This window comes from Trifolium pratense, linkage group LG7 (genome assembly GCF_020283565.1).
Source record: "Trifolium pratense cultivar HEN17-A07 linkage group LG7, ARS_RC_1.1, whole genome shotgun sequence".
Classification (NCBI taxonomy): Eukaryota; Viridiplantae; Streptophyta; class Magnoliopsida; order Fabales; family Fabaceae; genus Trifolium; species Trifolium pratense.
Genome location: NC_060065.1, coordinates 36,323,830 through 36,351,675, shown reverse-complemented (window position 1 = coordinate 36,351,675; position 27,846 = coordinate 36,323,830). Strand labels below are relative to the sequence as shown.

At 33.7% G+C, this 27,846-nt stretch overlaps 4 protein-coding genes across 6 annotated transcripts; 3 read left to right on the top strand and 1 right to left on the bottom strand.

Moving 5' to 3' along the window:
- The first annotated feature begins 966 nt into the window (after positions 1-966).
- LOC123895555 (U-box domain-containing protein 17) lies at positions 967-3,995 on the top strand. The gene has a single exon (XM_045945972.1). It carries the CDS (start codon positions 1,642-1,644, stop codon positions 3,805-3,807), a length of 2,166 nt encoding a protein of 721 aa, XP_045801928.1. The 5' UTR covers positions 967-1,641; the 3' UTR covers positions 3,808-3,995.
- Positions 3,996-10,928: 6,933 nt separating this feature from the next.
- On the top strand, positions 10,929-11,957 carry LOC123896366 (transcription repressor OFP5-like). Its single transcript, XM_045946763.1, has one exon. The coding sequence runs from the start codon at positions 10,929-10,931 to the stop codon at positions 11,955-11,957; it is 1,029 nt and encodes a 342-aa protein (XP_045802719.1).
- Positions 11,958-17,293: 5,336 nt separating this feature from the next.
- On the bottom strand, positions 17,294-20,147 carry LOC123899060 (transmembrane protein 230). Of its 3 annotated transcripts, none has more exons than XM_045950113.1 (4): positions 19,954-20,147; positions 19,029-19,093; positions 18,633-18,930; positions 17,294-17,570 (listed from the first exon to the last, which is right to left on the bottom strand). In XM_045950113.1, exons 3-4 carry the CDS (start codon positions 18,901-18,903, stop codon positions 17,491-17,493), a joined length of 351 nt encoding a protein of 116 aa, XP_045806069.1. In that variant the 5' UTR covers positions 18,904-18,930; positions 19,029-19,093; positions 19,954-20,147; the 3' UTR covers positions 17,294-17,490. The 3 variants fall into 3 exon arrangements, with proteins under 3 accessions (XP_045806069.1, XP_045806070.1, XP_045806068.1); XM_045950114.1 differs by having other exon boundaries at positions 19,029-19,090; XM_045950112.1 differs by having other exon boundaries at positions 18,633-19,090; positions 19,954-20,145.
- Positions 20,148-21,213: 1,066 nt separating this feature from the next.
- Positions 21,214-21,762, top strand: LOC123896365. The gene has a single exon (XM_045946762.1). The coding sequence runs from the start codon at positions 21,214-21,216 to the stop codon at positions 21,760-21,762; it is 549 nt and encodes a 182-aa protein (XP_045802718.1).
- Positions 21,763-27,846: the final 6,084 nt, after the last annotated feature.

Here is a 27,846-nt window from a genome sequence, read left to right as displayed (position 1 = left end):
TGAAAGTGTTTTGCAACATTTTACTGAATTTGGAGATATAGCCCGAAGCCGGATTAACAAGCAACTCGGTCATATTATATGGTTTACAATTACATGGAGTATCCGACGTATGCGAAATAACATTTTGTTTTGAGGAGCTTGTGTTAATATCTCATTTTTAATGGACCAAATTATTTATATTTTGTGGTTTTGGTTTATAGGCCGAGTAGGAAACATAGTCAATTTAGTTTACTCCGATTGGTGTAACAATCCTTTAATTTGCCTTCAAAGCATCTAAGGAGGTTGTTTTTTTTTTTTTTGTTTTTTGAATTGCAAGAGTTGAGTACTCCTTATAATTTAATTTTTGCTTATAAAAAAAACTATTATATGATTGTTTTAATTTATAATAATTTATTTTTTAAAAATATCCCTAAATAAATGTTATTATTTTTTCTCTCTTAATAATTGAAAGATAATTTTAAATTGAAAGATAATTTTAAAAAGAGAATATATATTATTAATAAATTTAATGTAAAAACTACTTTTCTTTTTTACTTTTTTATTTTTATTTTTGTGCTTTTATTAAAAACTCTTTCCTAATGTTCATGTCCCTAAATTTAAATTAAAGCAATCTAATCTAAGCAATAGAAAGCTCCAAACGGCAACAAATCTATATATCCCTATTTCCTTTCCTTGTGGGGAAAAAGAATTGTGACACACACACATAACAAGAAACTGCAAACAGTAAGGACTTTATGTAAACCTGTTTATCATAAATAACCAAGAAAAGCAAAACAAAGTAGGACATCAAAGGGTACCCCCACTCCTTTTCACAACCAAAGTCAAAACCAAAACAACCCCACCAAATAACCCCAAAATTTACTTAGATTACCATTTAAACCTCACTCCTAACAAAACCACCAATACCCCCAAACTAACCAAAAGAACCCCATAAATGTAATTTCCATCAAAAGCCTACCCATCTTAGAGGGTTGACAAGGTGTACTTACCCATCTTTAATCTTCTCTTTCTTACTGTATTTCTCTTTTCCCTTATCTTGCAAAGAAAAAAAAAAAAACAAAAATGATAAAATAAAAATTGAATGGACCAGATGAATCTACATCTACGTAACATAACCAATTAGTCAAACTTAGGAAAGTCATTTTCAGTTTCACCTAGGCTGTATTTTTTTATTTTCCACGTTACACAAAATTTAGAAATTAGAAAATTGAAATAAAACAAAAAAGTCTTTGGAATTTCAGTCATATTTTTTAATTTCTTATTTTATTTTCTTTTTCTCATACGCGGATTCGGCCGAATTCTTTTTTTCTAATTTTCTCAATCTCAATCTTCTTCCATCTTTATCTATTTGTTCTTCTTAACCCTTTCAACATTCAAACCAACATAACAACAATAACTGTTTCATAGTTTTTCTATTCTTGTCTATGTTGTTAACATAATTTTCTCAGAAAAGATAAAATTTTCCCAGAAAAGAAAATTCCACAGATCTGATTGTTGTCGAAAATTTCGCAAGTTTTCGTTTTTCTTCCTTAAAATTGATTGATTCACGAAATTATTATCTGGGTCTTGAAGATTATATTCATAAGGGTGAATTTTCGAAGGTGGGTTTAGAAACCCTAGAATTTTGATTTCAAAATTGAAATGGCTTCAGGGGCAATTTTCTCGTCGCTGCGGCGGCGAAGATCACCGACGTTGGAAGCTTTTCTTGCTCCGGTTGACTTAAGCGACGTTGCTTTGGTTCAGACTCTTGTAACGGTGGTGAACGAGCTTGTGTGTTGTTTTTCAAAGCGTTCTTTTTTCTTTCAGAGGAAAAATACTCGTTCTTTGGTTAGAAAAATTGAGGTTTTTCAAGTTCTTTTGGAGTATTTGAATGATTCGGGTTCGTGTTCGGGTTCTGGTTTTCCACCTACAGCTTTGCTTTGTTTGAAGGAGCTTTATTTGTTGCTGTATAGGTCCAAGATTCTTCTTGATTACTGCGCGCAATCGAGTAAGTTATGGCTTTTGCTTCAGAATCATTCGATTTCGGGTCATTTTCATGATTTGAATCAAGAGATATCGACTCTTTTGGATGTTTTTCCTGTTAAGGATGTTGGTTTGAGTAAGGATGTTAGGGAACAGGTTGAGCTTTTGTTGAAGCAATCAAGGAGGGCTAAGCTATTTATAGATATGGAAGATGATGCTCTTAGGATTCGATTCTTTTCGTTTCTTGATGAGTTTGAGAATGGGAGGATTCCTGATTCGGCCGAATTGCGTTCTTTTTATGTTGATAAGTTGCAGGTTATTGATGCTGCTAGTTGTAGAACTGAAATTGAGGCTTTGGAGGAGCAGATTGTTAACCATGAGGGTGATATTGAGCCTACAATTTCGGTGCTTAAAGGGTTTGTAGCTATGACTCGGTATTGTAGGTTTTTGATTTTCGGATTTGAGGAAGATGAGCTTGATTTGGAAAATGGAAGTCAGAAGAAGAATCCTAAGAAGGGTTTGATTACTCAAGAGATTGCTGATACATTTTTAACTGTTCCAAAGGACTTTTGTTGTCCGATATCATTGGATTTGATGAGAGACCCGGTGATTATTTCCACGGGTCAAACTTATGATAGGAGTTCCATTTCTAGGTGGATGGATGAAGGGCATACAACTTGTCCGAAAACAGGTCAAACGCTTGCTCACACTCGTCTTGTCCCAAATCGTGCCTTGAGGAATTTGATTGTGCAGTGGTGTAGTGCTCACGGAATCCCCCTTGATCCACCAGAAGTTATGGATGCAATGGGTGAAGCTTTTGCATCTGCTTGTCCCACCAAAGCCGCCCTCGAAGCCAATAGAGCCACTGCAAATCTTCTCATTCAACAGCTAGCTAATGGATCACAATCTGGAAAGACTATTGCTGCTCGGGAGATTCGGTTGCTTGCTAAAACCGGCAGAGAAAATCGTGCCTTCCTTGCAGAAGCGGGAGCGATTCCTTATCTTCGGAACTTATTGGCGTCGCCTAGTTCTGTTGCTCAGGAGAATTCAGTTACTGCATTGCTCAACTTATCCATTTACGACAAGAACAAAAGCCGCATCATGGATGAGACAGGTTGTCTCGGATCAATTGTCGCCGTGTTGAGATTCGGGCATACAACAGAAGCAAGGGAAAACGCTGCTGCAACATTGTTCAGCTTATCAGCCGTCCATGACTATAAAAAGATAATCGCGGATGAGACCGGAGCCGTTGAAGCCTTGGCAGGGCTTTTGCAAGATGGGACTCCAAGAGGAAAGAAAGATGCAGTAACAGCTTTGTTCAATCTTTCGACACACACTGAGAATTGTGTTAGAATGATTGAGGCAGGAGCAGTAACAGCTCTAGTTGAGGCTTTGGGGAACGAAGGAGTTGCTGAGGAAGCAGCAGGTGCACTAGCCTTGATCGTCCGACAGCCTTTTGGAGCCAAAGCGGTAGTCAGTCAGGACGAGGCAGTAGCAGGATTGATAGGAATGATGCGTTGTGGAACACCACGGGGCAAAGAGAACGCAGTCGCAGCATTGCTCGAGTTATGTAGGAGTGGAGGTTCAGCTGCAACCGAAAGGGTGGTTAAGGCACCAGCTTTGGCCGGATTACTTCAAACCCTACTATTTACCGGGACAAAGCGAGCAAGACGAAAAGCCGCGTCACTTGCTAGAGTGTTTCAGAGATGTGAAAATGCATCTTTACATTTTGGCGGATTAGGTGTAGGCTATGCATATGCTAGCAATTCAGCTCAAACTAGGGATTCAAGCTTTGTTTCGGGTGATGTTTCAGTACCTATGTCCATCTCTGTACCTGTATTATAGTTGGTAATGCTTCTGTATTTGTAATTTTTACAATTTTTATTAGATGTTTTTACAGATTCTTTCATTGAAACATAAATAATAAAAAAATGTTAGCAATACCATATGTATTCTAAGAGATCTATGAATGTTGTAATGTTGAATTATATGAAAGATAGAATAGAGAATGCTCTACAAAAGAGTTTAGACCATTTCTTGTGTCAAATTTTTTCCCCTTATGATCACTATTGCATATTAATCTTCACAATTCATGATCATTATGGGGCCTAACTTTGTTCAAGTAATAATTTCATTTGAGTATATAATCCATTCTGCTTGCATTTTTTATTTTGTTGCAGTGATTAGATGGAGACTTGTATTATTAAGGGGACATTTGTGCGGATCATAATAATTACTTTTTATACCACAAATTCATAAACAATCTAGGAAACTTCAAAAGTACACTATGCATTTTTTTGGAAAGAATATTGACTTGTAACCTTCAAGTGGCAATCTAGTTATTTGTGTCTAACTAGAATTAGAATTGATACATCAAGGTTTCATAAGTTATACTATCTGAATGGTCTATTGACTGAATTAGCATTTTGATATTAAAATTATGTGAATGAGACAATTTAGTCTTTTAACTAATTTGTGAAACTGCAAACTCTTTATTGAAATGGAATAGTGGGAATTGGATTCTCTACTGATCATTTTATTCAGCCATCCCTTATGCTCTTGATCCAACGGCTGATAAATAAATAAATTAAAAGAAACAGTTTTAGAGAGAGAACATGAATGAACAACAGAGATGATAACAGCACAAACAACAAGAGATCACGAGCTGAAGAGAATCAGATCAATTGCTGACGGAATTTGAACATACAACGAATCTAATAGTTCAGGTGTAAAGAGATTTATTTTTATTTTTTGACAAAAGATAATAAGTTTTTTTATTCCTATAATTCTAAAGTCTATAGACTATAATGGTGATTTACTCATTATAGTCATATTAAAGCGTGTTTGTATGAAAATTCAATTTGTTGTCCAATCTTTAGTCTTCAGTCAACAAATTAGCGTGTTTGTATGAGTTGCTTCTTGTTGTAGATTCTCATGCCACAAGTGCTTGTCTTAAATTCTTAGTTAACACACTCCACAAGTTCTCTACCAAGAAGAATCTTCTACTTCTACACTATATGGATGATGAGTCTTTTTTCTTTCTTAATGTCCATGATGACATCAATAGAGCCTTTTTTTTATGTTACAATGTTAGAACAAAGGTAGAGCATAGAAGAGATGTTTGTGACTAGATTTTTTATTCATGTGTGTACTTGGAAAAAGCATTAATGTATTTGTGTCATCAAAGGGTACAAAGGGTATATTTATTTTCTTGTACAACTTTTTTCAGCTTAATTTATGAAGATATTTCAAAGATGGAATTATTCTTTAAGTTAGTTGGCCCCGTTGAGTGGTGCATAATGGTCGTCATAGTCATCACTACTTCTTCCACAATCCACACAATGACTAATTGAGTAATTGACCACCGATTTGAGTAGATACATAATATCACTGCTCCCTCCAGACACAAATATAAAAAAAATAACTGTTTACGCGGTGTTTAAAAAATTTAGTTAAATGTAGTTAATTTTCTTGATTTAATGCAAAACATGAGTTAGGTTTACTATATTACTATTTGAAAAGTGATTTATACCTTGTAAATCATATAAACTTTTGAAATGTGAAATAATTAAATAAGAGTATATTAGGAATAGTAGTATTAATTAGTTTAAAAGTAGTTGATTTTTGCTTATATTTGTGTCCAAAATTTAACGTTTTTTCTATTTTTTTTTTGAACAAGCCAAAATGAGATATATTAACATAATCAGTCTCCCCAGCACAAGACGTACCGAGATAAACTACAAGTTTTTTGTCTTTATTATATTTGAGTCCGGAAAAAGTATATAGTTTTGTTAGTCCGGACATTATGACAAGAGTTGCAGAGGCACCATTTCACTTTTCTAACCCTATTTATACACATTTGCTTCACTCTTCATTTTCGTCACATTCTCTTTGCTATATAGTGAGCTCTCTCGTTACTATAATTATTTTTTATGTTTTAAAGCATTTAATGCAGAAATTTTAAGATAAAACTTGTTTAACTAGTATCCAGAAATATTATTTAGCATTTTCGATATTTTAAACTAATAATTTGTTTCGTTAATTTTTTTTTACAAGAATTTCTTTTGTTAATAATAATAGGTTATTTCCTATCGTGTCATTCATACCTTTCTAGAGATTCAAAGCAAATCAATTGAAGGGATTTCACACTTGAAATTCCAAATTGTCCAAAATATGCGTTATAAAATGAACTGTCGTGGTAGCTTGAGTCCACTCTCAATTAGAGTGCCAAAATAGGTTAGTGACTAACCCTTCTAGAGATGGTACGGTAGCAATGTGTAAAAAATTAACATACTAATAATTTGTCATTTTAAAAAAAAATAATTACGGGTCAACTTTGAGTATTTGAGTTGAAACTTTCATCTCACTTCAACTCTTAACAAATTAGTGGATCAAATTGGCATGTAACATTTCAGACGACTTTTAAGTATTCTCGATTGGTCTTGCAAATTGACACGAGTTTTTTCAGCTTGATTTATCTTCACTCGCATATATTTTAGAAATTCCCCAAAAGGTTATCCATCTAAAGAATTCTTCAATTTCAAATTAAACACGCTTAATTGTAAAGTTCTTTTGAATGAACTACCGAAAAAAATTATGCATCTAATTGAATATAGGTAGTGCAAATCAATTCCTATAATCATAACTTTAACCATGGAGTATCATACTCGCACAACCTCAAGATCCCTATCATTCTTATGTGAATCCGGTTCATTTATGTGCCCTCTTTTTGACTGGCGTCATTGTGAACAATATGAATCATAACAATTCTCTCACATGGACGGGTAAGAAATTAGGACTCTTGGATTCACCCATGGAGAAATAACTTCTTATTTCTTTTATTTTTTTGTAATACGTTGAAAATAGAAGAAAACACCCTTAAAAATAACGAAAAGATCGAGCTCATATAAAGAAGAACAATGTTAGCATTTCAATCTACCATATTTCAATGTGTTTCAAAATATGATCAAATGGGATAATATGACGCGGAGTTAAGTTGCACTACAACAAAATTGCTTTGAAGCGTCGGCCAAAAGCATACACTAAATGGCCAAAAGCAGATGCGACAATGCAGTTAGCGTCAGTTAGCATTTAATTGATTAACCGCTGGTGTTTCTCAACATATTCAATTAACGTACACGTCATGAGGGGAGATTTTGCTATTTACTCAAACATTTTTTGATAAAAAGAAGAAAAACACTTTATGTTTTGGACCTAATCTGTGAAGTATACCGTTACTATTGAAGAAGAGAGCAGTATGGTCTCAACACTCTAAACATGTCATTGAATCTTTCAATCAATTACGACCATTCCATAGTAGAAGCACTTTTCCGCGGTATACCATATGGTTTGATATCATATTAACACAAGAACTGGTTACAAAAACCACATTAGTTGAGTAATACTTTCAATTTCTATTTATTATTATTTTATTATTCAATTTTTTTAAACTATATCTTACAATTTTTTTAAAAATTTTTTGTAGGATTTACAAAAACCATTTAGTCAATTCATCAGATTATTTTCATTCGATGAATTAAAAATATGTACTGATGATGGTCGACATAACAAATTTTATGTTATTAAGAAGAATTATTCAAGGAAGAAAACAAAATTAGGATACCAATGGAATGATGTTTGTAGCAGAAACAATTTTCTGCCAGGAAATACTCTACGATTTAAATTTTGTAACTTATATAGATGTCATCTTTTTCAAATTTCATTATAATTTAAGACATTTATATATTTGCATCTCATGATAAGTTATCCAACATTATATATTTATATATTTTGTAACTTTGTTTCTTATATATTTCCGTTTTGTTTATTTAATATATTTCATTTTTTCATAATTTTATTGAATATTTTTAATGTAATTTATTACTTTTTTTTCTTACTTTTTATATATAATTTTCAAATTAAAACCAAAAAATACAGCCGACAACTTAAATAATGCGCCGCAGGCGCGACCCGTGCGAACGCACAGGTACTATCCTAGTTTTTTGATAAAAAGAAGAAAGACACTTTATGTTTATGGACCTAATCTGTGAAGTATACCGTTACTAGTGAAGAAGAGAGCAGCATGGTCCAACTATTTCTCAACACTCTAAAAATCCGGTGGACCAGATCCAATCTGAGAAAATGGAATTGGGTTTGTATAAACAGAGGCAATACTACAATAATGATATTTATGTGTTTCTTTTTTATGACAAACATTTGTGTGTTCTTGTTTTGAAACCTTTTTATGGGATTTGGAGCTTTTGTTTGTTTTTCTTTTCAATCATTAGAATATTTGGTATTTAGTAAATTCTAATATAGATCACTTCATCAAGTGGTCCATAGTGGACCAGTCATGAATAACATTATAACGAATACGAATTTTACAAAATTGACGGTTGGATTGAAAGTTTATATCATATAGATCATCCATAGAAAAATTGAAAATAATTTGATATGTTATTAAGACACATCAAGATTAACGTTTATTAAATAACATAAATCTTGATGGGTCTCAATAATATATCAAATGATTTTCAAAAAATTTTAAAAAATTTATGGATGATCTATACGATATAAAATTTCAATCCAACAGTGAATTTCGTAAAATTCATATTCGGTAGATCACTTGTCCACGGTGGACCACTCGTAACATTGGCCTAGAATATTTTGTTTATTTTAAGATTAATCTTTTGCAAAAACATGTCATGAACTATATGTATCTTGTTTTAATAGATTTATTATATACTCGTATATTTTTTTCAAGATTATATATATGTGAAACCTCCCTTTCCCGTTCACACAAGTTAATACATATACAAAGAATTTTTTTAAAAAAAAAAACTTGGTATCCGGCTATAAGACCGACTAATTCAAGAGAACCAATCTTACCGTCCACGTATGGAGCCCATTTAAAACTAGAGTTTTTTTTTTATTCTGTATGAATTTTGCCTATCGAAATTGACACCAGGAGGAATCGAACCTGAGACATATCCAAAGAAAATTGATCACCAATAACCCAACTAATCTTTGAGGCTAATTACCATATTAATGCAACCTTCATGTCAAAGTCAATACTAAGTTTGTTTGTTAATTAAAATGACTAGTCCTAGCATGTAGTTCTAGTTAGCAATGGTCAATGCACTAAAATTGACCGTTCTATTGAAAGAAGAAAAAAAAGCTGAGGTATTCAATCTATTAAGAGTTCTATATTTGGGGGAGTTAAAGGATAGTTTGGTGGTTAGTGTGAATGAGTTAGTTAAGGAGTTTCGGAGTTCGATTTTCACCCACAACAAAACTTATTCCCGGGTATATTTTAGTTTAATATTTGTTCCTTTTAAATTTTTATTTTTTGTACCAAAACTTTGTCTCTTAAGAAACTAAGATGCAATCAATGATGTCAATTTGGGTCTCAGGTTCAATTATCTTTGGTGGCAATTTGGAAGAGCTAATTTAGCTTCTTTAAAAAAAAAAATTATGTTTTACCATTTATACCTTGTGAAAATCAAAAGTTCGCATTAAACGAATTCTATCATTTTCTAATGAAGTAAGGGCATAAAAGTCTTAAATTATCTAAATTTATTGTTTCTTAATTTGTGTATCTAAGTATAAAAGGACCAAAGTTTTAAAATGCATAGAGTATTGTTTTGTTAGTCCAATTCAAATTTTAGTATAATACATCAAATTTTATTTGGTATGCATTAAACTACTTGTTATCATGTCACCTCTGTCGCATCTCTCGAGTCACACTCGAGATGTTTAGTAATTAGTACTGAAAGTGGAAGAGGTGAATTAAGAGTCTTATATTTGATGAATTGTGACATGAACATGTGATTATAATAAGTGGAGGGACATTCTTCGCCCTACAACAAATATGTCTGGATTAAAATTCTCAGAATTAAATGTAAATGAACTTAATTATTTTAGTGTAAATCGGACATTTATATGCGCGTAAGTATATAGATTAATCTCTTGAACTTTGTAGATTCAAATATATAATAAATTTTCCCTATTTTTTTTTTAATGTTAATGCATATCCAGACTAAAAAATGGAACCCCAATTATAATTAAGCTAATAGAGACCGTACCAATGAACTTAAACCGGTTTTGCAAAAACAATCCTCCCCTCTCACATTTTGATGTTGTGATGCATCATAAAACAACTCAAATTTCAGTCATGCATTTTAACTCTTATTATATTTGGCACTTGTACTCATAAAAAGAAAGTTTACTTTCTAAATTTATTCAATAATTAATATATTTAGTTTATATAATCTATGTACATACATCAAATATTCAATAAATCTTAAAAATTAAATATTTTCTAATAACAAAAACTAAAGGAAATAATTAAAAGACCATCAACAAAATGCACACTATTCATTTAAAATTTCATTTCTCTCGTACACGACGACTTAGGATATAAATTTTAATTCAACTAACACATGTTTATTAAGTCGAATATTTTCACTTAAATTTAAACCAAAAATCTTATTGTATGTAGTATATTTTAAAAATATTTGTTATTTCATTTATAAATAATTTGTTGTTTTTAACAATTTGCCATTTTTTTACTTGAAAAATATATTAATTAATAAGTGGCGTAGAGGTAACCAACCACCACTTTATCACTACTCCGTGGGCCTTAAAATATGGGGTCCTTCATTGACATTTACAGAACTTTCTGAGTAGAATAAGCTAAAAAGCAAGAAAAAGTGATTAATTAATCACAAGATTTATGGCGGGTTTTTCTTTTAAAAAAAAAAAAGTTAAATAGGAAACCCACGTTCTTATTTAACATTCTAACTGTCTTTCACAACTCACAACACAAACCGCATCACTATTCCACCACTTCCTTCTTCAATCTTCTTATTACTAATTTATTAAAAAAAACAACCTTAGTCGCAGCAAAAAACAAAACAACCTTAGCCAAATCTAAAACATTACAATATCATCAATTTTCACAAATAATGATGAAATGGGGTGGGAAAAAATCTTCTTCATCTTCTTCTTCTAGTGCTTTTTCTTGGCTTTCTAAGTTAAAACATATAAGAATCAATTCTGATTCTAATCATGAAAAAATTAAGCACAAGGAAAAACAGATTTCTCCACCTTCATGTTTTGATATTGGTGGAAAAAATGGTAACAAAAATGGAAGAAGAAAATCACAAAGTAAACTCAATTTGAAAGAGAAGGATATTATTGGTTTAGAAGATGAGAGAAAAATGGTGAATGATGAGAATGGTGATTATGATAGAGAAAAGGAATATGAAAATATGAGAAGAAGATTTGAGAGAAAAGCTCAACAAGTTCTGGAAGAACAACTTTTGAAATTAGAAAAAGAAGCAAAAGAAGTTGAAGAAAAAAATTCTATGTTTCAAGATGAATCACCAAGAACAATTTGTACACCAAGAAAAACACATTCTTTTGGTTCTTCTAGACTAAGAAATGTTCGAGAAAATCATTTCGAGAAAAGCGAAATTGAATCGTCTCAGAGGAAGAAACAGAGTTATGATGATGAGAAGCAGAGTTTTTTGAAACAAAATGAAGAGTTGAAGAAGATAAAGATTCAAGAAAAACAAAGGAGGAAAATAAAGAAAGTTTCAAGGGTGAAAATATATTCACCAAGAATGGTTTCAAAAGTTGAAATAAGTAGAATAAAAGCATTAGAAGAAATGAGGAACAAAGCAAAACAAAAGATGAAGAAAGAAGAAATTATGGATGAAATAATTAGTACTAATCCAGAATTAGATAGTTTTGCTGTGATAAAATGTTCATTAAATCCAAAGCAAGATTTTAGAGATTCAATGATTGAAATGATTGAAGAGAAACAGATTAGTAAAGCAGAAGAAATGGAAGAATTGTTGGCATGTTATTTGACTTTGAATGCTGATGAGTATCATGATCTCATAATCAAAGTTTTTAGACAGGTATGGTTTGATATGAGTCAATATGGTTTTGGTGTTAATTCAGAAATGCAATTGGGTTGCTATGAATGATAATGACCAATTAGAGTAGTTAATTAACTGGCTTAACCAGAATTGTAAATAGTTTATTTCTAATTATTATATTTGTTGTTGTTCTTGTTATGCTTTGATTTTCATTTGAAACTCTAATTTTCTATGTATCCATATTTTTAGTAGCCATTTCAATGTTAGTTGAATATGGATTTTGTCTAGATTCATTTTTCTAGTCTATCTAGGATCTGGATTTGCTGCAGTGCATTTTGCACGCAGTTTCACGCAGTTTTGGATCTCGGCCGTTAGATTAAAATCAGACGGTCTAAATTATATATTACTAAAATCAATTGTTTGTAATCTGAACCATTCATTTATGATCGGATGGCTGAGATCCAAAACTGCGTGAAAATTTTACAGCAGGATATCCTGTTCCGTCTATCTATACTTAACTAATAGCAAGAATTCTTTGTGCATGCTTTTATATCTATAGTAAATGTTAAGAAATTTCACATTAATTGCGAGATGGTCTGAATGTGTGTTTATAAACTGATTTTGCGAGGTGGTTATGAATGTGTGCATCATAATAAAATAAAACATTGTGAAAATAACTACTAATCAAGCAGGTTTGAGTCCGAGGACGAGTATCAACATTCTTGTCCTCGACCCTGCCCTAATTTTGAAAATCCAAATTGGAATATACAACTCGGTAAATGAGGAAGTTCTAGATTAAAGTCGAAGGAGGCTCATATGAATAATCATATTCCTTTTACATTCCTACTAAGCAATGAATTCAAACATGTTTGAATCTTGTATAGTTGCAGTATGATGGTGTAATTTTAGAAACCGTTTGAATTTAGTGGGAAAAACTAAATGAAAATTATACTTCTCTTTGTAAATCAAAAGGTTCCTAAATCTGCACCATCATACTGCGGCCTGCGGTCGTATATAGGATTTAGGTTCGAATAATCCAAACAAAAAGAGTTTTTTTTTTAAAACTTTGTGTCCGGTCTTAGAACCGACTAATTCAAGGGGACCAATCCCACCACCCACTTGCGGGAGGCCCATTTAAAGCCAAAGTTTTTTTTTTGCTCCGTATGGACTTAATTAGCCCACCAAAATTAGCACCAGAGGGAATCAAACCTGAGAAATTGAGAGGAGCATACTCCAAAAATCCAAACCAACAGCATTAGACCGACCCCAATTGGGTTCCAAACAAAAAGAGTTAATGCAGGCTCTACTATGTACATCATGTTTGGATGTATTGGGAAGATGGTACGGAATTAAAGTAAAAGAGATTAAATGACTTGTTGTTTTTGTATGAGCAAATGACAGAAGGAAGTAAAATGTGATGAATATAAATACTAAATTTCTATATATATAATTATAAACATTATATTCATTTACTACAATAGCACTTACAGTAAGTTAATGCACTGTTTGGGCAAAAAGGATACTGTTTGTTTCTCCATGCCAAATGCTGCAGCCTTAAAAGATAATTAAAGCTTCCTTTGCATTTGATATTAACTGTACATACATTAGAGAATCTGACTCACAAATAATCCACAAACAAAATTTGATAAATACAACTAAATTGCAAGATTTTTGTTTGTTGAAGAATCAAAAGACTTGGTGCTTTTTTGTTTTCGGGCATACCTGCTTGAAAACCCTGAAGCTACAAAACACAACTTCCACGTTATCGTGGTATTTTGCTATGGTTTTCCTAAACACAACACATTACACAAGACCAAACAAGTGCTTATATTAAGAAGGGAATACATTATTCCAACTCGATCAATTACAACTTAGCATAGGTTCGGAAAAACATAAGTTTCCATAGTAGTATTAGTGACGACGCACATTAGGTGAACTTTCCAATTTGTTGCTATGTAAATTCACGGTATAAATATATTGGAACGCAAGAAAGTCCACACAAAAGAGCATCCGAACACACTACTACAAGAGCAGCTACTACATGAAATTTTATCCCGTGTGACTTTCACCGTGTCCGATGAAAATTTTCACTAATGATGACTTTTACCACGCACAAATAAAGAAGATAAATAATAAGTGATTATAATCTCACTGCAGATGATCTTTTTCCGGCATAAACAAAAAAAAGGAGAGAGATACAACAAAACAAAAATAGGGATCACTAGCTACTAAATCTTAGACAAACATATTGCAAGATTTTGCATCCTATTATCTTAAGGATGCAAGAAGTACACGTCACCTAGCTATTTGCTTTCATGTTAGGCCTAAATCCTTTGATGTTAAGTTAAGCATTTATCACTGCAACATTTTGGTCATAAGCAACACAATGCCAAAATAAGTAATTAATAATGGTTATATAAAGCCAAACAAACAGTTTCAAGTTACAGTAGCAGTTTCAGAGTATGGTTGCATGGAATTAAAATTTCCTTGTTGCAAATAGTTCCATCTGATTGAACAATGATGCAAGCAGAAGCTTTGTCCTTTGCAACATAATATGGCAAAATTAGCTGTTTGATAATGAATGATATGGTACGTACGTGTAAGAATTTCTGCCATATATGACTATGCTATTCATAATTAGTAATATTTGTTGGAACTTGGAATCCAAACTGTTCTGGATTTCCGCGTCGAACTCGGTCCACTTAGGCGTCGAGTTTGCCCAATAGCGCACCAGCACAAGGTCACACTCTTGTTCAATGACCATAGAAGCTGACACTTCTGTAACAGTTGACATTACCAATCATATTTTTCAGCCGTTATTTTCGACAACCATTGATGTCATGGACGGACAATCTGTCCGCACATTAATAGTTTTGGCTCCGCGCTGGAGACTACACATACTCTTCTCACGCAGAAGAGTGAGATAATATCATTTCTTACTTAAAATCTCCACTTGAACGTCGGAGTATCCGTAGGTAACGCCCCTCCCTTTCACAACCCCATTCCTAATTCCTAAATCACGTAGATTGAATAATGGAGCTTTTCTCTTTATAATTGTTTTACATGAACCCCCAATAGCCAAACTGACAATCCAACAAAATTGCATTCGTTTTCTTTTTGGATAAATCACCATGTTAACCCTCGTAAGTGTAACTAGCTGAAATTGTAAATAAATTCGCAAATGACTCTTTTATTAGTCATTTTGATCCTCAAATTTGTTTTAAGATAGTCAATTTACTCTTCAAATGTGTTTTTCGTGGATCAATATAGTCCATAAAATTACTAACAAATGAGACGGGGACGTATTTGCAATTTCATTCACAAGTTATTTTTAGAATTCATTCAAAAGTTATTCATACTAAATTAATTGTTAGAATTCAATATTCATTAATAGAAAACATGCATTGTATGTAAAAGAAATTAAAAGAAAATGAATGAGGAGGGTTAATATCTCTTCTGTTCTCTTTTACTTGATTTTGCCTTGTCCACATATTGTTTGCAAGTTGCAACATTATTACTGAGAGGGTCACCTCATCAATATCTTTTTTACAGATCTCAAATCAAAGTTTTGTTGTTTCTTTAAAAGCAAAAAAAATCATGTTACTACAATGTACAAAAAAAAAAAACAAAAATGCAAATCAATCCATGTCTGTCGAAGTATACAAAATTGTTTCATTTCTTAATATAGTAAAATATTGATCATGCTAGATATAGTAACTTTAGTCCATATTCAGATCTTCAAGTATATGTACGTACAATGTGTTCTGTATAAACTTGGTATGAAATTGATAATTAATGGTAAATGAAAATAAAAATCTTTCTTATTTTTCATTGTAAGGTTACACTGTTTATATTTTTCTTAAAGCCTCATATTAACATTTGTTTTAGGCCTATAAGTAGAAAGTTTCTCTTCGGACCTTCATGTTTCTTTTTCTTTCTTTGAATTTCATTTTTTTTGCTCTTCAATAAAAACTCTGATTTTTGTTTTCCTAATTTTTCCTGAATTTCAACTAAAAAAACTTCAATTTCTGCATTTCGGATTTTTTTTCAAGGGTAAAATTGGATTTTCAGAGATAAAAAATATCATGGGGCCCGAAAAGAACCGAGTTTCACATATTTTGACCGGTTAAACCAAAACCTGGACTAGTCACCGGTCCAAACAACCTTGCTAAACAGCTAGTCCAAAGAATGGGGGGAAAATGGTCAGAACCGGTCAAAATTGGAGAAGATTTGTCAAGATTATCCTCTACCAAGTGGGCTAGTTATAACATTAATCTTGATATGTTTCTGATCATCTATGCCCTGGATAATTTAATAAAAATAATACTGGTATATGATTGAAACTTGAAAGTGATTGTGGAAACTGCAAATGGAAATTAAAAAAGGTCACCTGGCTTTTATAAAAATTCGACCATCTTATTATCTTATTTTTTATTTTAAATTTCATAATGCCACAGCTTGTATCTATATCTATATATAAAGTAGCACCAAATTTTAGTGTTGTATTTTCACTTTCTATTTTGTTCCAAAATGTGAGGAAGTCCTCCTCTTGAATCGTCAAGCAGAGGGCCATAACAGAGCAGCCCACGAAGACGCGATTTCAGTCAACGTGTGACTTGCCCAGACAATTGTAACACACGACATCGAAATGATGAGCATTTACTGCTCATCATGGCTTCCCAGCTGTTTTCCAACAGTCATTGATTGCGTTAAACATGCTCATCAACAATTTTGGCCAAGCGTCAGGAACTATATATACTCCTCTCATTAAGAGGAGTCGGGTATATTCTATCTGCTCTTAAAACCTTTGCTTTACATTCTTGCTGACTTGAACATCGAAACACCTGCGGGTACGAAACCCCTCTCTCATTCACCAGAACGAAAGAGGAGCATCACCGACAAGGTCATCTCCTATCTCATTTCATGGGATTGTAATTCAACCGAGCATGGTTAGGATCTTTTTGCAGGTACGCAAGGGTTCATGGTGTTGTAACCTCTTCACTTTCATCATATATTAAAATAATTGTGTTTCTAAACTATGTCAGTATTATTTTTATCAAAAAAAAAAAAAACCTTTTTAACCAAAATAAAATACTCATTTTATCTCCGTGGGCATAACTCAATTGGTAGAGATATTGCATTTTATATACAGGGGCCAAATTCAAACCCGAAAACTCGCCTTTATAGTCAATCAAAAGTACTTTAGAAAGTTTAGATATATATAGTTTGGAAAAAGTTATCCAAGCATAAATCACATTGGTGCAAGCTTATATTAATCAAACTTAACTTTGCAAACTGAGGTAATTTGACAAACTTTAATCCGAAAATACATCCTTGACAAATTTAAACAATGTCACACAGGCAAACTTTGGTCAGGACTCCACATAATTAAATTATATATAGGCTCAGTTTGAGGAACAAAACAGGCACGAAAGAAATAATGCTCAAGTATAACAATTTCACACTATATTTTAAGATTGTTTTCTAATCTTACAAAACTCTGGTGCATATTTTTTATAAATCTTATTACTGCATTTTCTAACCCCGTTGTACAATTTTATTCAATCTATGCAAAACATACAAATAAGTAGCACTGAAATCTGAACATGACTGAGAGTTTGGAGGGTATAATTCAAGTGCTCTAGTAGTCAGGGATGGAGGAAAAGCGATATCCATTGGCGCCCCTCCATGCATAATATGCAAGACGAGTCTCGTAAAAGCCTGTTCCAGAAATCAATACAAGGCATGAAGCATTATAGCCAGCAAAAAGTCCTCATGACAAATAAGTCAAAATTTATTCTGTATCAATACAGTGCATCCATTAACAAAAGTAGCAAAGACATTTATAGCTAAAGAAGAGATAAAACAGGAAAAGAATCATGTCAAGCAACATCGTTTCACATATAATTATGATTGAGAGAAATAATTAATTTGTAATGGTGGTGAAAATAATCACAGAGGGACTGAGATCGCCTTCCCCCACTCCCCATTCCATGCCTATTTTCTCCTGACCCACACTTCAACAATAAATATGATAACAAAAAGTAGTGTTAGTTAACTAAGTTTTGTTATAAGTTTGGGGAACACCTAGTGATAAAACATATGTAGATGTTGTGTGGACACCAAGAGCATGGGTTCAAACTTCAAACCCAAGTATCCTCCATTTCCCCACTCTCCCGTTACCATCTGTACTACTCTACTACCAAAAAAAGTTGTTTTTCGTATAAATGACACTTCAATCCTAGGTGGCATATTTTAAGTGGTGGGGCATGAAATGAGGGCAAGTGATCCAGGATCTATAATTGTATGCCTATCTTGCGCAATTCTACTTCAGTAACGGTATGCAATTTACTTCCACATAAAGAAGCAATTTACTTCTACATAAAGAAGCAGAAACAATTTCCATGTAACAATCTAAATATTGTCTTGCTGCATAGAAGGAGGCTGCATAGTATTATGACATTTATGAATTATTTCTTTGTTAATCATTAAGTGAATCTACTATCCTCAATTAAACCACATCGCTCGAACATATACAAAATTGGAGCCATGCATGCTGGTTTGTTTTTCTGAATGTAAATTTAAAAGTACATGAGCAAAATTATCTTTCTGGATCTTAATCTTAATGTATAACATTCAATAAACTTGACTTATTCGACACGACAGCATATTTGCAGTCTCAAGGAACTGTCAAAATTATATCCCCTGTTGTTTATATTAATTAAACCAGAGAACCTAGCATAAAAAACAATGCATACAACATTATGGGACTTGAATACATACCTGGGAGAAAGCTCAGAAATCCTAATGCTAAAAGGCCATAAGCTTGAGAACGTTCTCCCCCCATATGGCCAGTGAAAATAAAGTACGAAAGAAACAGAAGTCCTGTACCAAGAAATAACAGGAAGAGTGCAAGAGCAATAGATTTCCAGGGAACTCTATCCAAGGCTCTCGGCGTGTAATCAAATCGAGGGTCAAATGGTCTACTTTGGTCACTGATATAATCATCCTCGTTCGAGGCAAGAGGGGTGTAACGAACACGTCTAGTTGCCATATCCAATCTTTCTGAGTTCCCTTGCTCCTAAGATTTTCAACTCAAAATGATCTGACGCCCTCAACCGAAATAAAAACAACTTGTGTCAAATGAATGTGGGTGCTGAGAGCCTGAGATAGATTTACAGTTACGACAAAGCAGAACGGTACAGATAGTCTTAAAGTTGCCACAGAGAACAGTGAAGGTTCTGCTGCATTAAGAAAAAAACCATTGCTTAACTACAAATAATTTGTAAACTAAAGAGTTACAATACAATAATGTTCTCGATAACAATTTTAAATAATAGAAATATCATCAAATTCAACGTTACATTTGAGAACAAAAAACTCTATGGAAACTGTAATTTCAAATCTTCAAGTAATCATGTGATCGCGGCCGAACACTGGATTACCAGGGTCCCTTTTCATGGGAACCGGAGGGTTAGTACCAACCAAAAAAAAAGGAGGGTTTCCATACATGGAGCTTTCATTATTATTTTTAATTTGAACCCTCAAGGCTCCGGTTTCCAAAAAAAAAAGACACCGATAATCTAGAGTTTGACCGAGATAATTAAAAAGTTTCATGTTGCAATACAGTTTCAACATAATTCCAATAATACTAGTATTCTAGTTCCCCTATTCCACTCAATCAAAATTGACAAGTCAAAATTATCTACAAAATTGAGACATGATTTAGTTCAAGATTCACATCCAGAATATAATCTAAACTAGAGTTGTAGATTTGATCTTGACATGTTTGATTCCTTCTAGAGTAGAATTGATTTTGCCTCTAGAATTGATTCTATTTGGAGCTACAAATTGTAGTTTTTTATTCAAGAATTGATTTTTACATTCAAATTTAATGTTCAACTCACTTTTACATAAATGTACCCAAACAAACATAAAACACTTTTCAACTCAATTTAAGCCAGAATCAGAATCAATTTTACAGAAACGTTATGAATTGCGCTGCTAGCATCTGAAAATCGAGTGGAACTGTCGTGTAAATCGGGGCTATCGCCACCGCGAATTGCATCTGAAAATATAAAAAGGGAAAAGGATAAAGGAAAACCTGGACGGAGATTATCAGAGTTTGTGGCTGCCGGTATCAAACTCCGATTGCGTTTTGCGTTTTCCGGCCAATTGAGTTCGGTGCGAGTCCAAATTGGCAGCGTTTGCTTTTTGTTTGTTTTTTTCGTCAAAGAGAATAATTTTCCATGCTAAACTCCATTTCTTTGCACCTAAACCACTTGTTTATTTATTTTTTGGTGAATTTTGTTGTTTTATTATATATTTTCAAGAAATGTGTAAAAAAAATATAATGAATTGGTGCAAGTGGTAAGATATTTATACCCTTAAATAATTGCTTATGGATTTTGATCTAGAGTGATCAAAAGAAGTGGCCGACGTTGAGCAACGAACCGTTATGATTGAAGTTGGTGGGGTAACTCCGATATTCAAGTTAGTATAAGATGGTAGAATGAGTTGTTTTAAGATATGAATTGTATACTTTGAGTGAGTGTTGGAGATTGGAGAACAAGGGGACGATGAAGCCGTTGGGGCATTGATGGGTGGCCGTTAAGAGACGTCACTCATCAATGTTGAGGTTGAGCGTCATTAATTGTCGTGTAGGTGTTTATGCTTCGGATGTATCCAAGGGTAGTCATTGTGTCTTGGGAGGTGAAGTCTTTTGATAGGGGCAACCGGATGTTTCTTCTCTTTGGATCTTTATATGCTTTTTAGGTCAGGTCAACGTGGCGAGGATGAGCCTTCAGTCAATCCAAAACATGTTCAATCCCTAACTCTTGTGTATTGAAAAAATTCGATTTATGCTCTTAATATTAGTCAAAAGTCTCTCATTCAAAAGACACAAAGATAACAAAGATACCTTCGATGGTAATATAATATGTTGTTTCTCTAATGAATAATAGTATAAAATTATTTTACAACATCAATACATCCCCATTAAATTCTTTATTTTTTATATGAAAACTTTGACTATTATTAGACTATGTAAATATAGAAAGAATATTATTAGTCTTTATTGTAAATGATTACTCATTAATATAGGAGAATCATTAGGGATATGCTTGATGTATATATAACACTCATATGATCAATGAAAAGGCACGGCCAATATTTCTCACATGGTATCACACTTGGTTTGATCCCAAACCCTAAAACCAGCCGCCACTGGTAATCCTTCCCTCACTGCTAGTTTTTTTTTCAACGCAAAGTCCTTTCTTTTTTCTCATATCAGCATCACATAAAGTCCATTCCGTTTCAGCGCAACCTCCATTCTTTTTCTCCTCAACCAACGCAAAACATCACCATGACTACCACTGAAGATTCATCCAACACCACCCCTCCTCCCACACCCACTCATTCTACTGGCCGAAATTCATCTCACACCACTCCTTCCGCAACCTCTGTGCCTGTCCCTATTCATCCTGCCCTAACAGTGCCCAACATCACTAACTTCATCAAAATCACTTTAAGCATGGAGAATGGACAGTACAACACCTGGTCTGAACTGTTCAAGATTCATGCTCGTGTCTTTGAAGTGATTGATCATATAATTCCACCTTCACCCACCACCAAACCTGAGACTCCCTCTCTCAAAGAATCAGATTACCAATTGTGGCGACGACTCGATGCCGTTGTTTTACAGTGGATTTACGGCACGATCTCTAATGACCTCCTTAATACCATCATAGAGCATGACTCTACAGCAGAACTTGCTTGGAACAGGTTATTCGATATTTTCTATGATAACAAAAATTCTAGGGCTCTCTATCTAGAGCAAGAATTTTCGCGCACGCATATGGAACAGTTCTCCAATGCGTCGGCATACTGTCAACTGATAAGTGCCAAAAAGTAGTTAAATATCTTACTCAATTAAGGCAATTATCGACTGATTTTCAAAGATATTTATAATTAAAACCCCAAAACTTTGTACATTTTAACTAAAGATATGTTTTATGTCCTAATCCTAGCTTTTTAAGCTTTCATGATTAAAAGAGGAGCAAAATTTAATTCTTTTTCCAAGAGGCTGGTGGCTGAGCTACCAGGTGGTGGCTGAGCGACCAAATTGAAGGAAATCTTGGGCATCAAGCTTCAACTTTTGTACGTGTCAAGAAAGCCCCTTCACCAAGGCAAGTTGATGGCTGAGCGACCAGGTGGTGGCTGAGCGACCACTTGATGCCTATAAATAGCAATTCACTCTCATTACAAAAAATCAATCAATTTCAGAGAGTTCAAAGACAGAGCAATTAAATTAGAATTAAGCTTAGATCATAGGCAAGAGAAGGTGGATCCATCCAACTTGAGAGATCAAGGGATTGATGTGCACTCTTTGTTCCTCTTTCCACATTTGTAAGTTTACCACCATGACAATGAGTGGCTAAATCTTTTGTTGTTGGGATTAGGTGTAGCTCATTCATAAATATGTACAACTCTTAATCATGTTATATATGTTTTAATTTATCATCAACTTAGTGTTATCTTTGATTTGCATGTTTATCTTTAAGATTTGAATTGTTATAGACATATTTCACTTTGAATCAAATGGAAAAGATAATCACTTATTAAAAATCCTAGAACTCTAGACATAGATTTAGGTTTTTAATATTCACTTTTGTATTGAAACTTAATGCTGTTGTGTTATTCAAATGTTTCGAGACATCGGAGTTTAAATAATACAATTTAGCCGTTATATTAATTATTCAATCGAGACATCGAGGATTAATAAGTATAACGTGATTCTTGTCGTTATCTGGACACAGAAACATCCGTGAGCAATACGTGATATGTTGATGATTAGTTAAAATATATATGAATGTTTTAGAAACGTACATATAAGTGAAAGAGTGAAGTCTAATCCCGACAACCTTTTCTCTCTGAATCTTTAATCACATTTTTATTTACATTTATATGCTTTTGCAAGTTTTTACAACAAAACAAACTTTAAATACTTCACTTAAAATTATGGTAATTGTTGAACGGTTTTTAATATCACACTAGTCCCTGTGGAGACGATAATTCTAAAACTTACTTTTGTACTTTCAACAAAATGGCGCCGTTGCCGGGGACTGGCGTTTAGATATTGGAGCATTTCAACAATTTGTATTCTTTTAAGTATTTGTACATATTTGTTTATATTGTATAGTTTTTGCTTGCACTAACCCTTCTTTGCTAGACAAAGAAAGTTGTTTTTCTTGTTTGTTGAATCCTTTTTTCAGATTCCCCATTAAAAGTTAAATCATGACTGATCGTGGTTATTACAACTTCTATACTCCGGGTGAGTATGAATCATATCAACAGTTTCCTCCTTATAGTTATGGGCAAACTTCAGAGGCTAGATTGGAGGAGACCATGATTAAATTCATGGAAATGCAGCAGCAACAAAACCAACAGTGGCAACAAATGAATGAACAAATGCAACAGATGCAAGACCAACACCGACAATATATGAAAAACAGTCTTGCACGGGCCAAAAATTTGGAAAATCAGCTTGTTCAGTTGGCTAAACAATTAGCCAATAACAATAACCAAGGAGAAACATTTCAAACCAACACTCAAACCACTCCTGACGAGAAAGATAATAATCCAATGAAAAATGGGGAAAGTGGAGAGAGTGTGAAAGGTGTTGAAAACAATGAAGAAGAAAGAATGCGCGATGGATGTGGTGAAGAGAAAATAGTGATAGAAATAGAGACACCACACGAGGTAGAACTTCCTCAAGAATTGCCATGTATTGAGAAGACTAGCACTGTTGCTAATGAAGAAGTGATGATGGGTGCAGAAGAAATTAAGGGATTACTTGACAAGGAAATATCAATTGAGCAAAAGAGGGAGATGGAGAACAAGGCGGAGATTGATCGGGTGATAGATGAAATATGTGCCTTGTTCAATATGAAGCAATTGGGGAGGATATGGACTCCGCAATATCTATATTTCAAGTTCATAGAGTTCCTCCCAAACCGAAGGAAAAAGACGGATGATGTGTTGTCCGTTTCATTTTGGCCACCCTAACATCTCAGGCGTCGAGCTACCGACGTTAACCAAGCGCTTGTTGGGAGGCAACCCAATTTTCTTTCCTTTACTTTTATTTAAAGCATTTTTAGTTTCTTATATGTTATAATAGTTTTTGAACATGTTGTCCAATCACTTTTGAAAACAAAGTCTTTGAATTGGTGTGAACTTCATCTGAAATTCTGTTTTCTGCTATAGTCGCTGAGCGAGACCCTTTCTCGCTAAGCGAGCTTATCAGAGCTTTTGGAAATTATGACAAAAGCCTAGGGTTGTATGTTTTACCTTGTTGTAAATGCAGGCATAACTTCATTTTCATGGCCTGAGGACAGTCCACACTTGTTGAAGAGGGAGAATAGCAGAAGCAGAGGATTAAAGCACGCCATATACAGTGACATTTTATTGTTTCAGTCATTAAATTCATGTTTTATGTTTATTGCAAATGTTGACTGAAATTTTTGTAAACATACATGGTTTAAACTTTTGTGATTGTTACATGTGCATTGAAAAGTTTAAGTTTGTGATTGATTAAATTCAAATGCATGGTTAGAATGACTTTTCGTTTAAATTGCATTGCTTGAGGTCAAATCTTTGTGATTATCTTTGAATCTTAGGATGAATTTGAACTAAGTAGCTTTATTCAATTTGATTTCATTCATTCCTTCTTAACATGATTAATTGATTATGAATCACGTAGACCTAGCCGGGTGAGATTGTGTGAACCTTCCATTATTTATATATTTGAGAGCCGACAATTGTGTTTAACTCTGTTGATTTTAACTGAATCTTGCTATTATTTGATGTGTTTGAAGTCATGGAAATGATCAAGGCCTTGTTTCTTTTTGAGTGGTAACTACTTAAGCCAAAATAACCTACCTTGTGAACTAGTGTGATCCTTTGCTACCCCCTTGAGCTAAAAATTTTGAAAATTTATTTGTTTTGTGAACCCTGAAACCAAAAGAAAAGAAAAACAACTACTCTACCCCTGTCTTAGGATAAGAGAGCAAGTGTATTTCAATGAAGGTTATGTCAAGATTCAAGTTGGGGAGAAGTAGGTTGAAAGATAAATAATGGTTTGAAAAGTAGTGTTGTGGTGATTGAAAAAGAAAAGAAAAAAAAAAAAAAAAAAAAAAATGAATAAAAGAATTGCATGACACAAATGAAATTCAAAAGAAATGAGAAAAGAAAGAAATTCTTTGTAAAAAAGTGTCAAAATAAAAGAATCACCACAAATGGAAATATGGGGAAAGTGAAAGGGAGTAAATGAATCATAAGATGAATTTTTGAAGATTTTGTGCTCTCTTATCCTTAAGGCTTTTTGAATCCAAAGAAAAACAATGAATTTTTGTAGCCTAGCCCCATTACAAGCTTAAGAAAGACCTTAGTGATCTATGATTGATAACATGTCTTGTGATTATGTTGAGATGTATGTTTGAATTGATTTGTTGTGAACACATTGCTTGGATTGAGAGAAACACTACACCCTTGAGTTGAAACACTTGTGAGGATTGTGATTCTAGTTGATTGTCTTGTTGATTTGGAAAGTTTGAAATCTTACTTGAATTTTGAAACTATTTCACATTCATGCTTTGATTCTTTGATGATTATGAAGGTTTGATTTTGAACTTGCAATAAATTGAATCATGCAAACTTGAAATGATTTAAAACCAAAGTTTTTTGATTGCAAAGCTTGAATGAATTATGCACTAATGAGGTTTGAACCATATTTTGAGAGTTTATTTTGGACTTTTGTTTGAGGACAAACAAAGTTCTAAGTTGGGGAGAGTTGATAAGTGCCAAAAAGTAGTTAAATATCTTACTCAATTAAGGCAATTATCGACTGATTTTCAAAGATATTTATAATTAAAACCCCAAAACTTTGTACATTTTAACTAAAGATATGTTTTATGTCCTAATCCTAGCTTTTTAAGCTTTCATGATTAAAAGAGGAGCAAAATTTAATTCTTTTTCCAAGAGGATGGTGGCTGAGCTACCAGGTGGTGGCTGAGCGACCAAATTGAAGGAAATCTTGGGCATCAAGCTTCAACTTTTGTACGTGTCAAGAAAGCCCCTTCACCAAGGCAAGTTGATGGCTGAGCGACCAGGTGGTGGCTGAGCGACCACTTGATGCCTATAAATAGCAATTCACTCTCATTACAAAAAATCAATCAATTTCAGAGAGTTCAAAGACAGAGCAATTAAATTAGAATTAAGCTTAGATCATAGGCAAGAGAAGGTGGATCCATCCAACTTGAGAGATCAAGGGATTGATGTGCACTCTTTGTTCCTCTTTCCACATTTGTAAGTTTACCACCATGACAATGAGTGGCTAAATCTTTTGTTGTTGGGATTAGGTGTAGCTCATTCATAAATATGTACAACTCTTAATCATGTTATATATGTTTTAATTTATCATCAACTTAGTGTTATCTTTGATTTGCATGTTTATCTTTAAGATTTGAATTGTTATAGACATATTTCACTTTGAATCAAATGGAAAAGATAATCACTTATTAAAAATCCTAGAACTCTAGACATAGATTTAGGTTTTTAATATTCACTTTTGTATTGAAACTTAATGCTGTTGTGTTATTCAAATGTTTCGAGACATCGGAGTTTAAATAATACAATTTAGCCGTTATATTAATTATTCAATCGAGACATCGAGGATTAATAAGTATAACGTGATTCTTGTCGTTATCTGGACACAGAAACATCCGTGAGCAATACGTGATATGTTGATGATTAGTTAAAATATATATGAATGTTTTAGAAACGTACATATAAGTGAAAGAGTGAAGTCTAATCCCGACAACCTTTTCTCTCTGAATCTTTAATCACATTTTTATTTACATTTATATGCTTTTGCAAGTTTTTACAACAAAACAAACTTTAAATACTTCACTTAAAATTATGGTAATTGTTGAACGGTTTTTAATATCACACTAGTCCATGTGGAGACGATAATTCTAAAACTTACTTTTGTACTTTCAACATCAACATCTCAAAACCCTCTCTGATCAACTCTCTAATGTCGGAGCTCCTGTCTCAAATGAACGTTTGGTGCTTCAACTCATCTCAGGCCTCACTGATGCCTATGCTACTGTAGGCTCGCAAATTCGTCACGGTGATTCTCTTCCGCTCTTTTACAAGGCACGGTCCATGCTAATTTTAGAAGAGACAGCAAGAGCGAAAAAGGCAGCCAACACTGTTGACAACACTGCCCTTATCGCTTCAAACATTGATGCAGTGACTGATAACTCGCAAAACCGCACCAACCGCGGCGGAGGCAACAACAATCGCGGCGGAGGCAACAACAATCGCGGAAGAGGAGGTAATAGCCGTGGAAACCATGGCAGAGGTCGTAACAGTGGACGTGGTGGAGGTCGCTATCAGCATCAGCAGTGGACTTATCCACCGCATTCCAATCATCAGCAGCAATGGACTTATCCACCGCATCCCAATCTGCAGTGGACTTTTCCACCATGGCAGCCTTGGTGTACTCCACCATGTCCGTATCCGACAACAGGGAACTCAAACAAGCATGCTGGTATTCTTGGTCCAAAGCCAACCCATCAGGCTCATGTGACGAGCACTGCACCGTACCAAGCCAGTCACCAAGGACCATCTTCATATTCTCCAACGGATATTCAAGCTGCTATGCATACCTTTTCTATTTCCCCTCCGGACGATCAATGGTATATGGACACCGGGGCTACATCGCATATGACGGCGAATGGAGGTAATCTCATGTCTTATTCAAATATGAGCAATAATATTATAGTCGGTAGTGGTCATAATATTCCTGTTATTGGTTATGGACATGCATCATTATCTAATTCTCCATATAATTTAAATTTACACAATGTATTACATGCTCCTAAACTGATAAAAAATCTCATCTCTGTTAGAAAATTCACCATTGACAATGATG